General features: G+C 46.1%; 1 protein-coding gene across 1 annotated transcript in view; it reads right to left on the bottom strand.

The window, feature by feature from the left end:
• LOC142365548 (E3 ubiquitin-protein ligase RNF38-like) overlaps positions 1-15,375 on the bottom strand; it is a 255,509-nt gene that overhangs the window by 11,280 nt on the left and 228,854 nt on the right. Inside the window, exons 7-9 of the mRNA XM_075446404.1 lie at positions 10,188-10,349; positions 8,934-9,040; positions 6,103-6,187 (exon numbers count right to left, since the gene is read on the bottom strand). Coding sequence (XP_075302519.1) covers positions 6,103-6,187; positions 8,934-9,040; positions 10,188-10,349 — 354 coding nt within the window. The remainder of the gene's footprint in view (positions 1-6,102; positions 6,188-8,933; positions 9,041-10,187; positions 10,350-15,375) is intronic.

The raw sequence follows: 15,375 nt of genomic DNA, 5'->3' as shown, positions 1-15,375 counted from the left end.
CTCCCCAGGTGCAGGACCCTGCACTTGCCCTTGTTGAACCTCACCAGGTTCCTCTCAGCCCAACTTTCCAGCCTGTCCAGGTCACGCTGAATGGCAGCACAGCCTTCTGGTGTATCCGCCCCTCCTCCCAGTTTTGTGTCATCAGAAAACTTGCTGAGGGTACATTCTAACTCTTCATCCAGGTCGTTGATGAAGAAGTTGAATAAGACTGGGCCAAGTACTGACCCCTGGGGGACACCACTGGTTACCAGCCTCCAACTAGACTCAGCGCCGCTGATGACAACCCTCTGAGTTCTGTCATTCAGCCAGTTCTCAATCCACCTCACCGACCACTCATCCAGCCCACACTTCCTCAGCTTCCCTAGGAGGATGCTATGGGAGACAGTGTCGAAAGCCTTGCTGAAGTCTAGGTAGACAACATCCACTGCTCTCCCCTCATCTACCCAACCAGTCATGTCATCGTAGAAAGCTATCAGATTGGTCAGGCATGATTTCCCATTAATGAATCCATGCTGACTACTCCTGATAACCTTCTTTTCTTCCACTTGCTTGATGATGACCTCCAGGATAAGCTGCTCCATCACCTTTCCCGGGATGGAGGTGAGGCTGACCGGCCTGTAGTTCCCTGGGTCCTCCTTCTTGCCCTTTTTGAAGATTGGAGTGACATTGGCTTTTCTCCAGTCCTCGGGCACCTCTCCTGTCCTCCAGGACCTTTCAAAGATGATGGAGAGTGGCTCAGCAATGACATCCGCCAGCTCCCTCAGCACTCGTGGGTGCATTCCATCGGGGCCCATGGATTTGTGGACGTCCAGATTGCTTAAGATATCCCTCACACAGTCCTCCTCGACCAAGGGAAAGTCATCCTCTCTGTAGGCTTCCTCTCTTTCCTCCAGGGCCTGGGATTCCTGAGGGCCAGTCTTAGCACTGAAGACTGAAGCAAAGAAGGCATTCAGTAGCTCTGCCTTCTCTGCATCCTCCGTCACCAGGACACCCGCCTCATTCAGCAGCGGCCCCACATTGTCCCTAGCCTTCCTTTTGCTGCTGATGTACTTGAAGCCCTTCTTGTTTTCCTTGACATCCCTTGCCAGATTCAATTCCAGGTGGGCCTTAGCCTTCCTCGTTACATCCCTGCATGCTCTGACCACGTTCCTGTACTCTTCCCAAGTGGCCTGTCCCTCTTTCCACATTCCATGGACCTTTCTCTTCCACCTGATCTCTGCTAGAACCTCCTTGCTCATCCATGCAGGTCTCCTGCCTCCTTTGCTAGATTTCTTTCTCAGGGGGATGCACCGCTCCTGAGCATGGAGGGAGTGACGTTTAAAGAGCGACCAGCACTCTTGGACCCCCCTGCCTTCGAGAGCCCTGACCCACGGGATTCCTCCCAGTAGCTCCTTGAAGAGGCCAAAGTTAGCCCTCCTGAGGTCCAAAGTTTTGATCCTACTTATCGCCGCCCTACTTCCTCCATGCAGGATCCTGAACTCGACAATTTCATGGTCAATGCAGCCAAGGATGCCTCCGACCTTCACATCCTCCACCAGTCCCTCCTTGTTTGTTAATACAAGGTCCAGCAGAGCACCCCTCCTAGTTGGTTCCACCACAACTTGCATCAGAAAGTTATCATCGATGCTCTGTAGAAACCTCCTGGATTGCGCCTGCCTAGCTGTATGGTCTTCCCAGCTGATGTCAGGGTGGTTGAAGTCCCCCATGAGAACCAGGGCCTGTGACTGTGAGGCTGCTTGCAGCTGCCTGTAGAAGGCCTCATCAACTTCCTCCTCCTGGTCAGGTGGCCTGTAGTACACACCCACAAAACATCACCCATATGAGGCTGTCCCTTAATTCTAACCCATAAGCTCTTGACTTGTTCTTCATCCTCCCCCAGGCCAAGCTCAATGCATTCCAGTTGCTCCCTCACATACAGAGCAACTCCCCCACCTCTCCTTGTTGGCCTGTCTTTCCTAAAGAGTCTGTAGCCATCCATGACAGCATGCCAGTCATGCAAGTTGTCCCACCACGTTTCTGTGATGGCGACCAAGTCGTAGCCGTCCTGCTGTACAATGGCTTCCAGCTCCTCCTGTTTATTGCCCATGTTACATGCATTGGTGTAGATGCACTTGAGCTGGGCTGTCGATCTCACCCCCGACACTGGCATGCCACGCCTGGGCTCATCCCTAGTGAGCTGGGCAATGTCCCCTTCCCCCTTCGAACCTAGTTTAAAGCCCTCTCAATGAGCCCCGCCAGCTCGTGGCCAAGAATCCTTTTTCCCCTTTGAGATAGCTGGACTCCGTCTGTTGCCAGCAGGCCCGGTGTCATGTAAATATCCCCATGATCAAAGAAATCAAAATTCCACCGACGGCACCAGTCCCTGAGCCATCTGTTAACCAGGTGAGTTTTCCTGCCCCTTTCAGTGGTCTTCCCTGACACTGATGGGACTGAGGAAAACACCACCTGTGCCCCTGATCCTTCAACCAGTCGCCCCAGTGCCCTGAAGTTCCTTTTGATGGCCTTGGGACTTCTCTCCGCGATCTCGTCACCTCCAACCTGCATTACCAAGAGGGTGTAATAGTCAGAGGGCCGCACCAGACCAGGGAGTTTCTTAGCAACATCCCTAACCCTGGTCCCAAGGAGGCAGCAGACTTCCCATGGGTCTGGTCGGCATATCAGGCCCTCTGTGTGAATCGCCTATGACAATTACCCTCCTTTTTTTCTTAGCCGAGTCACCAGAAGAAAATGTTGACAAACTTGCTTTCTAGGAATATGCAGTGAGTCTAGCTCTGTGTGGCCAAGAGTTTAAAGGGACAACTTTTGACTCCCATTACACTTCTTAGGCTAACTTTATTGAGACATGGAGATTTTATGCTGAACCTTTGGAAACAAAGGTATGACATCAAACTTAATAGAGACACTTTCTGATTAAATTTTGTACTCGTTCATACACTGTACCTAAGAAATCCTCATGTAAATAATTTCCACTCCCTCATGAGGGGCTCCAGAAAAGCATCAGTATCGTCTCCATAGAGAACTGCAGGACGGAAGCTGAGAGATTTGATGTAAGATGCAAAGAGTATAGATACTCAAATAGCCCAAAACCTGGAGCCCAACATGTCAGCTACAATATGATACTTCTTTTAACTAGCACAAGAAGCGATGTAGGAGAGCTTGTCATTACACTGTAAATGCTATGCAACTGCATAAACACACAGCTCTGAGCAGAAGCAAGGAGAAATAGATATATGAGGAGGGGTAGGTAACAGCTGAGGTTTTCTGAACAGAATCTGATGGGAATCCAACAGCCTGAGAAGCAGCAAAAACAAGAGTTGGGATCAGCTCCCAGTCACCGAAGACACCACTAACATTTTATTTCAAAGTATGTGAATTGCTGTACTCTCCGTATTGTCAAGAGAAAATATAGAGATTCTTGCCAACATCACATGTGCCTGAATTCATCCTATAATGTTAACACTAATCTGTAATGTTAGCAAGGCACATAAAAAGCACTAAGTTATAGCAAGAACAGGATATTTATGCTAGACATTTAAAAATCAAGCAAAATGCAAAAACAAGACACACATATAGTTAAGGAATTTAACCATTGTTAATCTGAAAGGATAGTTTCTGGGGAAAGGCAATAGATACAGAGAGCAACCCTGAGGAGGAGGACTTGGGGGTACTGATGGATGAGAAGCTCAACATGAGCCGGGAGTGTGCGCTCGCAGCCCAAAAGGCTAATTGTATCCCAGGCTGCATCAAAAGAAGCATGGCCAGAAGGTCCTTGCTTGGCTCCTCCTCCCAAGGAGGGTTTTCAAGTGCCAAGTTTTACATGTTTGAAAATCTTTTTGCGAGGTGGGACTAAGTCAATTATTATGTGTCGATTGGCTCCTGGCATGGAATGTTGTGTTGTCACAAGGGAGACTCAGCAGTTCAACAGGCCTACGGAGCGGGCTTCTTGGTATGCACTTCCGGGGCTCATCTGTTCTTTATCCGAAGCAATCTCTGGCTGCGCGGTCTCTGCCGTGCCCCACAGATCACTTGGTTTACAGTGATGGGCTATCCCCCCTTACTTCTGTCTGATAAGATAAGCACAAGTTAATTTCTCCATTTGTTAACTCTTCGTCTCTTGGTGCCTGAGTCCGAGCATGCCTTTCATCTGGCATTGACAATCCAGCAAGGCCATCGATTACAGATGCATCCACGGGTCTGAGGGAACTGCCAGAAGAAGTTGCTAAGCCGATAATTATCATATTTGAGAAGTCGTGGCAGTCCAGTGAAGTTCCCGCTGACTGGAAAAGGGGAAACAACCCCCATTTCTAAAAAGGGTAAAAAGAAAGACTCAGAGACCTACAGGCCAGTCAGTCTCACCTCTGTGCCCGGCAAGATCATGGAGCAGATCCTCCTGGAAACTATGCTAAGGCACATGGAAAATAAGGAGGTGATTGGTGACAGCCAACATGGCTTCCCTAAGGGCAAATCATGCCTGACAATTTTGGTGGCCTTCTACGATGGGGTTACTACATTGGTGGATAAGGGAAGAGCAACTGATGGACTTGTGCAAAGCATTTGACGCTGTCCCGCATGATGTCCTTGTCTCTGGAGAGACATGGATTTGATGGATGGGCCACTCGATGGATAAGGAATTGGCTGGATGGTCGCACTCAAAGAGTTGCAGTCAATGGCTCGATGTCCAAGTGGAGACCAGTGATGAGTGGCATTCCTCAGGGGTCGGTATTGATACTGGTGATGTTTAACATCTTTGTCGGCAACATGGACAGTGGGATTGAGTGCACCCTTGGCAAGTTTGCTGACAACACCAAGCTGTGTGGTGCAGTCAATAAGCTGGAGGGAAGGGATGCCATCCAGAGGGACCTTGACAGACTTGAGAGGTGGGCCTGTGTGAATCTCATGAAGTTCAATAAGGTCAAGTGCAAGGTCCTGCACATGGGTTAGGGCAATCCCAAGCGCAAATACTGGCTGGATGGAGAATGGATTGAGAGCAGCCCTGAGGACTTGGGGGATGCTGATTGACGAGAAGCTCAACATGACCCAGTAATGTGCGTTCGTAGCCCAGAAGGCCAACCATATCCCAGGCTGCATCAAAAGAAGCGTGGCCAGCAGGTCGAGGGAGGTGATTCTCCCCCTCTACTCTGCTCTGGTGAGACCCCACCTGGAGTACTGCCTCCAGCTCTGGAGCCCTCAACACAGGAAAGACATGGAACTGCTGGAGCAGGTCCAGAGGAGGGCCACAAAAATGATCAGAGGGATGGAACACCTCTCCTATGAGGAAAGGCTGAGAGAGTTGGGGCTGTTCAGCCTGGAGAAGAGAAGGCTCCGGGGACACCTTATTGCAGCGCTCCAGTACCTGAAGAGGGCCTAAAAGAAAGCTAGAGAGGGACTTTTTACAAGGACATGTAGTGACAGGACAAGGGGTAATGGCTTCAAACAGAGAGAGGGTAGATTTAGAATAGATATAAGGAAGAAATTCTTTACTGTGAGGGTGGTGAGGCACTGGAACAGGTTGCCCAGAGAAGTTGTGGATGCCCCCTGCCTGGAAGTGTTCAAGGCCAGGTTAGATGGGGCTTTGAGCCACCTGGTCTAGTGGAAGGTGTCCCTGCCCACGGCAGGGGGGTTGGAACTCGATGATCTTTAAGGTCTCTTCCAACCCAAAGCATTCTATGATTCTACGATTCTACGATTACCCCATCCCAGGTGGAGAATCCAGCACTTGTTCTTGACATGACTAAGCTTTATGCAATTATGTGGTTTAGCAAGTCCAGTGTGGAAACATGCTTCAGCCTTGCCCTAGAGCATAGACGTGAATAGCAGGGGACTGGAAAATATTCTGTACTGACACTTGCAAACATGTTAATTTGGAACTCGATGCTCTTTAAGGCCTTTTCCAACCCAAACCATTCTATGATTCTGTATAAAATAAGAGTGTTTGTAACAACCATTGTTAGAAACTTGTATGAAAAAAATGTTTCCTGGTTATGTCTACATAAACATTACATTTATTTAATCCCAGTTTTGTCTTTGAAAAATAAAAGACCATTTAAGTTCATGCGTTGAGTTAAGCTCTGCTCCTCATGAATTTGTACTTTACACACCAACCTCGTAGTTTTCTACCTCTCCATCTTCCACATCCAACTCAAAACTGAAAGCTGGTCCAACTGCAGGTGGCACTGGAAGCACTGATCTGCCAGAAGAACAAACAGCAATAAGACTCAACATGTTCCTGAAGGAAAGCATGCAAACATACGGCAGATATGTTGTTGATCATTCTTATATCAACATATTCTAAGAATCAGTAAAAAGGTTAAATCTGAAATTAAGAACTAATAAAGGAGTGAAAGGAAAACTAATTGCACCACTTTTTGATGCTTGCTGTATTGCATTTTTAAATTGCATGTTGTAATCGATGGCTTTGCTGGACTTGTCAGTGCAAGACGAAAGACACGCTCGGACTCAGGCATCAAGAGCCTAAGAGTTAACAAATGGAGCAATGGACTTGCACTTATCTTATCAGACAGAAGTAAGGGGGGATAGCCCATCACTGTAAACCAAGTGATCTGTGGGGTGCGGCGGAGATCGCGCAGCCAGAGATTGCTTCGGATAAAGAACAGATGAGCCCCGAATGCGCATACCAAGATGCCCGCTCCGAAGGTGTGTCAAACTGCTGAGTCCCGCTTGTGACGACATGACATTCAATGCCAAGAGCCAATCGACACATAATAATTGACTTAGTCCCACCTCACAAAAAGATTTTCAAACATGTAAAACTTGGCACTTGAAAACCCTCTTTGGGAGGAGGAGCCAAGCGAGAACCTTACCTGATGAATGGGTCGACGAGCCTGAACCTATCTTCCCTCCCCCAAGAAGGGACGCTTTTTTGGTAAGAGTCGTGCCTCTGACTTTGTCAGATATATCCCCGGGAACACATTGTTAGCTAAAGCGCTAAACCATTACTTTGAGCTCAACTTTTGTAGACAGTGCGTTTATCAACAGCAATTCCGAATCTGTGATACCTGTCACTTGAATAAATTACCTATTGTTTCAACTTTGCGAAACTGTTTCAGTGAAAGACCTTGGAGGGGCACTGACAGGCAAATGTTTGCTCTGATTAGTGGCTACACACTTAACCCTTTAGACATAAACTGTTGACCAAGTCTGGGACTATGAGTAGATCCAGCCGCACCTAGACTCTCCTCTGAGAGAGAGTTTAGAAAGCAAGGGGGTCTGCTCTGACCCTCTTGACTCAATTGGAGGGCTTTCCTTTTGCCACTTATCAGACTCCTTTACCCCGTTTAAGGCGACAGTAGGCAAGAGGTTGAGAGGGGATATAGCCAGGACAGCTGCCCCAAACTGACCAAAGAGCTGTTCCATACCATATGGAATATTGGAATACCATATTCCTGGCAGTGTTCAAGGCCAGGTTGGATGGGGCTTTGAGCAACCTGGTCTAGTGGAAGGTGTCCCTGCCCATGGCAGGGGATTGGAACTCGGTGGTCTGTAAGGTCTGTTCCAACCCAAACCATCCTATGATTCTATGTTTTCAGTTTTTGACCACCTTCTCGGCAAAGAAATGTTTCCTAATGTCAAGTCTAAACCTCCTCTGACACAGTTTTGAGCCATTCCTATGCATCCTGTCACAGGATACTAGCGAGAAGAGATCAGCACCTCCCTCTCCACTTCCCCTCCTCAGGAAGCTGGAGAGAACAATGAGGTTGCCCCTCAGTCTCCTTTTCATTAATACACATAACAAAGATAATTACAATATAGTACTGGGCCAACTTCCACATTAACAGCAGATGCAATTATACATTCCCATATAACATGGATTTTGCCAGAGAAGAACCTCTTCAGATATAAAGGCAAAAGTGCTCCATTTTTCTGTTTTCTCTTTTAAGTTTAATAAGCATCTCCATCCCAAGATAGTAATACGGGTCAAAGATAAATGCATAACCATAGAAATAAAAAATCCACACCAGTATAAATGTCATCTAATTAAATAGATCAGGAATGACTGTGACACACTGTCCATGAGTAGACAGGCAAGTGGCTATAACATTAGAGCAGACTTTGTCAGAATGCACAATGCAAAGTTTAACAACTTCACTGAATCATATATCTTGGTGCTATTTTGATGCAAGTCAAACTGCAGTCAAAAACTATAGATGTTATGGACAAATAACAAATGACAAAGTTGGATTATCTCCATGTCAATGACACCTTTAAAATAAATCCTCATTTTTTTAAGCATTTTGTATTAATTTCAAAAATGGAACCTACAAAGAAGAATAAATTCCATGTCACACATCTAAACAACAGCAGACAGGATCTACTTTAAAAGGTTACTGATAATCCCTTAATGTTATTTCTCCCATCCCTTCTCTTCCAGAAATGGTTAATCAGGTGCAGAAGTTCAAAAGCTGTAACAAATTATCAGTTTAGAAAAAGGAAACCCCCCCAAACTGAAAAACACACCCACACTCAGAAGCTCCCCTCTTTATGTTTCAGTAATTAATTAAGAGTAAATTTATTTGCCTGTTTTTTTTTTTCTTTTTGTAAGGACTGTTAGTTCTTTATCCTACGTAAGTAGACTTTAGGATGTAACCATGGGTATAACTCATAACTATTATCCAAGAGCCATGTGTAACCATTCTACATTGAACATCTTTAAGGAGATTTCAACAGAAAGAAGAGGCATAGCAGATCCCAAAACTACGTTATCATTAAACTGTTCAGTTGTTTTTTCCTTGTTCAGGTATGTATGCTGTTCAAATAGACTGGAAACTTTAAACATAACTACAAGTTTTATTTCTTGGGATCATCTGAACTGTCTGTACCCTGTGGCAGAGCCCAAACATAAAAAAACATTGAAGGGATCAACTAGCTTACAGAGTTATTTAGTAGTCTATGAGTACAATGTGCTTTGGACTTACAGCACATATGGTAATAGGCTGGGATGGTACGAGTGTGGTGGCATTGATTGCTGCGATCGGTATCTACTGCGTCCTGTGAATCTTCGAGGCATAAAAGGTGGGTAAGGCTGAAAAAAGGAAGAAAAACTTCAATATTTTCTTGTCTTATGTAATAAAGAAATTAAATGAAAAGTGAATGTTGAAATACATTTTAAATAATGCATTATCCAAAAAAATCCAGCCCTGTCCAAGCCGAAAAATACTAGCCTTTTCAAACAATTGTTTTGACCAACAAATCTCATCAGTAATATACAATTATACTCTCCCGCAGGAAAAAAATAACAATGCTAACCAGAAACCCTTGCAAGCTAGCTAATAAGCATTTCATAAGGCTTAGCCTATGTGCAGGCTGGTTTAGACAGGCAGGACTTGAACTGGAGAACATGCTGGCAAACCAAAAGCTGAGGGCTTTCTACCTGGCACCATATGCTGGCTTGTGCAGCTGGTTGGGTAGGAATGAGAGTTTTAAATAACATATATACAGGAGTTCTTTCACTGGTATAAGCCAAATATCCATTATGTGGCACTGCCAGAATACTCCACAGCAAAACCACTTTAAATAAAGAGCAAGGTTTAAAATTAATAAATAAAGAAATCACATTCAGAGTTGGGCTTAATTACATTCACTTTTGGGAGGAGGAGCTGTAACCTTTCAACCACATAAAGATATAGTGCCTAAAGAGACATTCAAGTTTACAGCTTCAACACATTCTTTCTGTAGGAGAAAAGGACTATTTTCCCATTTTGATATGCATGCAAAGCTCTTTAGTTTACTTACATAAGTCCTCAGTATGACTGTTTAAAACATCTTGCACTGTCTACTAAAATGGGAGCAGGTAAAGAATTGTAAATTAGACATAAATTGTATTTTTCTAAAAAAACTCAAGTGAAAAAAATGTTAGGAGATTTTTAGAACCCAAATTCACACACCACTACTGAAATGGTATTCAGAGGCCTTGATACATTTACTTTTATGAAAAAAGATCACTCAAAGATTTTGTTAGCATGTTTTCATTCTTCTAAGTTTGAGCCCTCAGACTATATGAAGTAAGTCTAACCCTAAAAAACAATCACCCTGACTTTCCACAGCTGCAGCCACTAATGAAATTCAATAGCAAAAATGCCATTTTTCAATAAAATGGTTATAACTTAGAGCAAAGATAAAAAACTTGAACTCAGCATGCATGAGTATGTAGTACAAAAAGCAATACTTACAACTCCAAATGTAATCTCTTGGTGTAAAGGATCATGCGTTAAGAACTGGACAGGAGCTGAGGAAGTCAATGTTGGTGGATGAGTTGATGGAGGGTAGGTAAAGCTTCCTATAGGAAGATGTTCTCCAAGCAGTTCTACTTCATTCTCTATCCTTTGAAGTGGCTAAAAGAAACACAGTGTTTGTTGTATTAATAGAAAACTATTTTTTTAATACAAAAAAAAATGCAACTCCAATTACCTGTTCTGAGGAGTTGTGGAAATTTTATGGAGTTGTACTGGTTATATGTAGCAAGTTTTTTTTTTTTGGGGGGGGGCTGCAGGGGTGGCCTCTCTGGGAAGAGGTAAGGAGCTGCCTTGTGCCAGACACAGCTGGTTCCAGCTGGCTCAGCAATGGACCCACTGCTGGCCAAAGCTGAGCCAATCAATCAGCAGTGCTGGTGGTGCCTCTGTGAAAAACTATTTAATAAAGGGGAAAAAAAAAAAAAGCTGGACAGAGAGTAGGAGGGAACAAAAAAGAGTGAGAAACAGCAGAAGGAACACCAAGGTCAGAGAAGGAGAAGGATGAGGAGGAGGTGCTCCACGGCACCAGAGCAGATATTCCCTGCAGCCCGTGGAGGATCACTCTGGAACAAATTGATATTTCCCAAAGGAACTGTGGCCTATTGAGAACCCATGCCAGAGCAGATTTTCCTGATAGGACTGCAGACCACGGAAGAACACACACTAGATCAGATTTTCCTGATGGACTGCAGCCCATGAAGAACCCATGCAGGAGCAGAAGAAAGGTATGAAAAGGAAGGTGCAGCAGAGAATGACTACTGACCATAACCCCCCAAACCTCCTCCCTCTTGTGCCACTTGGACAGGGAGAGGAATCTGGAGGAGAAGAACTACTAGCAATGGATGAGGACTGAGTCAGGGATTGATTACTTGAGAGAACTTGACCCATACAAGTCCATGGGACCAGATGGACTACATCTAAGGGTGCTGAGAGAACTGTCCAATGTCCTTGCAAGGCTGCTCTCTATCGTCTTTAAAAGGTTGTGGAGATCAGGGGAGACCCCTGACAACTGGAGAAAGGCAAACATTGCATTCATCAACAAAAAAGGCCAAAAGAACAATCATCTGGGAAACTACAGACATTATTTCAGTCCCTGGGAAAATCATGGAGTGAGTCTTCTTGGAAGATATTTCTGGGCACATGGAAGAGGGAACAGTCAGCATGGCTATACCAAGGGAACATTAACCAGATTGTGTAGTATGATAAGGTGACTGGATTTGTGGATGAGGGGAGAGCAGTGAATGTCATTTACCTCAACTTTAGCAAGGCTTTTGACACTATCTCCCACAATATTCTTGTAACCAAGTTCAGATGTTAAAGTCTGGATGGGTGGACAACCAGATGGATAAAAAAATGTTTGGAGGATCAGGCTTAGTTCATAGTGGTTAACAGGTCATACTCTACCAAGATGCTGGTAACAAGTGGTATACCACAGAGACCTATCCTATTTAACAACATTATCAGTCACCTGGAAGAGACAGAGTATCTGCTCATGAAGTCTACAGCTGATATCAAATTGTGAAGAACAGCCCACACACTGGAAGGTAGGGCTGCCATACAGCAGGATGTGGACAGGCAGGAGAAATGGGCCAACAAGAACCTTACGACATTCAACAAGGACAAATGCCAAGTCCTGGACCTGGGAAGGAAGAACCCCTGGCAACAGTCCAGGCTGGGGAATGACTGGCTGTGAAGTAGCTCTTCTGAAAAGGCCCTGGGGGCTGTCAATAGACAGCAAGCTGAACATGAGTCAACAGTGTGTCCTGGCAGCAAAGAAGGCTACCAGTATCTTAAGCTGTATTAACAAAGAGCAGCATAGCCAGTAGATTGAGAAAAGTGATTATCGACCTTCTACTCAGCACTTGTTAGACCTCATGTAGAATACTACATCCAGTTTTGGGCACCCAAATATAAAAAAAAAGACATTGTTAAAGTAGAACAAGCTCAATGGAGGGCTATAAAGATGGTCAGGGGACTGGAGCATTTGTCCTCTTCGAAGAGCTTGAAGGAACAAGGCTTTTTCTGCCAAAAGAAGAAAAGGCTTGGGGGAGGGGGGAAGAACACCTAACAGCAGCCTTCCAATACCTGCAGACATTTGATCAAGAAGATGAAGCCAGGCTCCTTACAGTGGTGCATGGGGGAAGGACAAGAGGTAATGGTCATAAGTCAAAACAAAGGAGATTCCAGCTAAATACAAAGAGAAGCTTTTTCACCATGAGGACCCAGGCCCCGGAGGTAAGAGAAGAAGCCTACAGAGAGGATGACATTCCCTTGGTCGAGGAGGACTGTGTGAGGGATTGCTTAAGCGATCTGGACGTCCACAAATCCATGGGCCCCGATGGAATACATCCACAACTGCTGAGGGAGCTGGCGGATGTCATTGCTGAGCCACTCTCCATCATCTTTGAGAGGTCGTGGAGGACAGGAGAGGTGCCCGAGGACTGGAGAAAGGCCAATGTCACTCCAATCTTCAAAAAGGGCAAGAAGGAGGACCCAGGGAACTACAGGCCGGTCAGCCTCACCTCCATCCCGGGAAAGGTGATGGAGCAGCTCATCCTGGAGGTCATCATCAAGCAAGTGGAGGAAAAGAAGGTTATCAGGAGTAGTCAGCATGGATTCACCAAGGGGAAATCATGCCTGACCAATCTAATAGCTTTCTACGATGGCATGACTGGCTGGGTGGATGAGAGGAGAGCCGTGGATGTTGTCTACCTAGACGTCAGCAAGGCTTTCGACACTGTCTCCCATAGCATCCTCCTAGGGAAGCTCAGGAAGTATGGGCTGGATGAGTCATCAGTGAGATGGATTGAGAACTGGCTGAATGACAGAACTCAGAGGGTTGTCATCAGCGGCGCTGAATCTAGTTGGAGGCTGGTGACAAGTGGTATCCCTCAGGGGTCAGTACTGGGCCCAGTCTTGTTTAACTTCTTCATCAACGACCTGGATGAAGAGTTAGAATGTACCCTCAGCAAGTTTGCTGATGACACCAAACTGGGAGGAGGGGCGGACACACCAGCAGGCTGTGCTGCCATTCAGCGTGACCTGGACAGGCTGGAAAGTTGGGCAGAGAGGAACCTCATGAGGTTCAACAAGGGCAAGTGCAGGGTCCTGCACCTGGGGAGGAACAACCCTAGGCATCAGTACAGGCTTGGGGCGGACCTGCTGGAGAGCAGCTCTGCGGAGAGGGACCTGGGTGCCCTGGTGGACGACAGGTTGACCATGAGCCAGCAGTGTGCCCTGGCTGCCAAGAAGGCCAATGGCATTCTGGGATGCATTAAGAGGAGTGTGGCCAGCAGGTCGAGGGAGGTTCTCCTTCCCCTCTACACTGCCCTAGTGAGGCCTCATCTGGAGTACTCTGTCCAGTTCTGGGCTCCCCACTTCAAGAAAGAGGAGGAGCTACTGGAGAGAGACCAGCGGAGGGCTATGAGGATGATGAGGGGACTGGAGCATCTCTCCTACGAGGAGAGGCTGAAGGAGCTGGGCTTGTTCAGCCTGAAGAAGAGAAGGCTGAGAGGGGACCTAATAAATGTTTATAAATATCTTCATGTTGGGTGTCAGGACGACGGGGCCAGACTCTTTTCAGTGGTGCCCAGCGACAGGACAAGGGGCAATGGGCACAAAGTGAAGCATAGGAAGTTCCGTCTGAACACGAGGAAGAACTTCTTCCCTCTGAGGGTGACAGCACTGGAGCAGGCTGCTCAGGGAGGTGGTGGAGTCTCCTTCTCTGGAGATATTCAAGACCCGCCTGGACAAGGTCCTGTGCAGCCTGCTCTAGGCGACCCTGCTTCGGCAGGGGGGTTGGACTAGATGACCAACAGAGGTCCCTTCCAACCCCTACCATTCTGTGATTCTGTGATTCTGTGACAGTCAAACAGTGGAACAGAAGCCTACAGAGTTTGTGTAGTCTCCATCCTTGGAGGTTTTCAAGACCCGAGTGGAAAAAACCCTGAGCACCCTCACCTGACTTCATAGCTGGTCCTGTTTTGAACAGAAGTTAGAACTAGAGATGTGGGAAACCATATAATTTGAGACAGAACAGCACTGTCTCATGACCCTGAAAGATCAGTGCATCCTGTGCCTCCCTTCTCTGTTCTCAGGAGATAAGCTGTTTTCACACAACCACCTGCAAAAAGATCCTGGAAAACAGCAACTGTGAACTGGCATTCGCAAAGCCACGAATCCAAAGCTGATTGGCTCTAGTGACAATTGTATTAGGATATAAGGTATTCACTTGAGCAATAAAATGATTCTGATCGAGCACATGATTGGGGTCCGTGAAGTCATTCACCACAGATGGCGCCCGAACATGGATTTTCGAACGTGAAGATATTCGAATATGAAGTTATTTGGGCATTAAGATATTCAGAGTTGGAGATCATTACCGGTGGTGAACCACAGCTGAGACCAAGAGGAGAGACATATGCACGTGTGCGCACACACAAGGGGAGACATCACCCTTCTCTGGAACGATTAAGGTGAGCGGCTGCGGATTTATAAGATGGGACAGTCAGCTACAAAGGAGCAAAAGCTCCATCAAGAGATTTTATCAGTCACAAAGTTGGTTAAATTGTTAGTTTGGATAAGAGACTATTGCTCGTGGTACCCTTCCTCAGGTTCATATGATAGCTCATTGTGGGCAAAGGTGGGGGAGGAATTGCAGACAAAAAAAGGACTTGTGGCTTGAAGTCCCTGACGAACTCATTATTACTTGGAAAACAGTGTATACAGCTTTAAATGCTCTAAAACCCACAGAAACTATCTTACAAGTGTCGGCTGCCCCTCCTCCGTTCTCGCAAAAGCGGGAACAGACTGAGCTGCAGTCTTCTGAAACATTTAGTCCTACGTACGATGAAACCCCTAACCCAACACAGGGAATGCAGGGGGTAGATCTGCCAGAATCTGACGACCCTTTTGATCCTGGAGAAATAGACACCGAGGACGGACCTGATTTATACCCACCGCTAACTCCGGTGAAGGTTATGGCAACCCCCGCCCCCACAGCAGATGAAATTTTACAGGCACAACAACAAAAATCAATATCGCATATGTCACTTATTAAAACCCCCCCTTTTGCTCCTAAAATACTCCCTTCTGCTCCTATACCCTCCCCCCTTTGGCTCCTACACAG

Source organism: Opisthocomus hoazin, chromosome W (genome assembly GCF_030867145.1).
Source record: "Opisthocomus hoazin isolate bOpiHoa1 chromosome W, bOpiHoa1.hap1, whole genome shotgun sequence".
NCBI lineage: Eukaryota > Metazoa > Chordata > Aves > Opisthocomiformes > Opisthocomidae > Opisthocomus > Opisthocomus hoazin.
The sequence above is the reverse complement of the archived record's forward strand: the minus strand, read 5'-3'. Positions and strand labels throughout refer to the sequence as shown.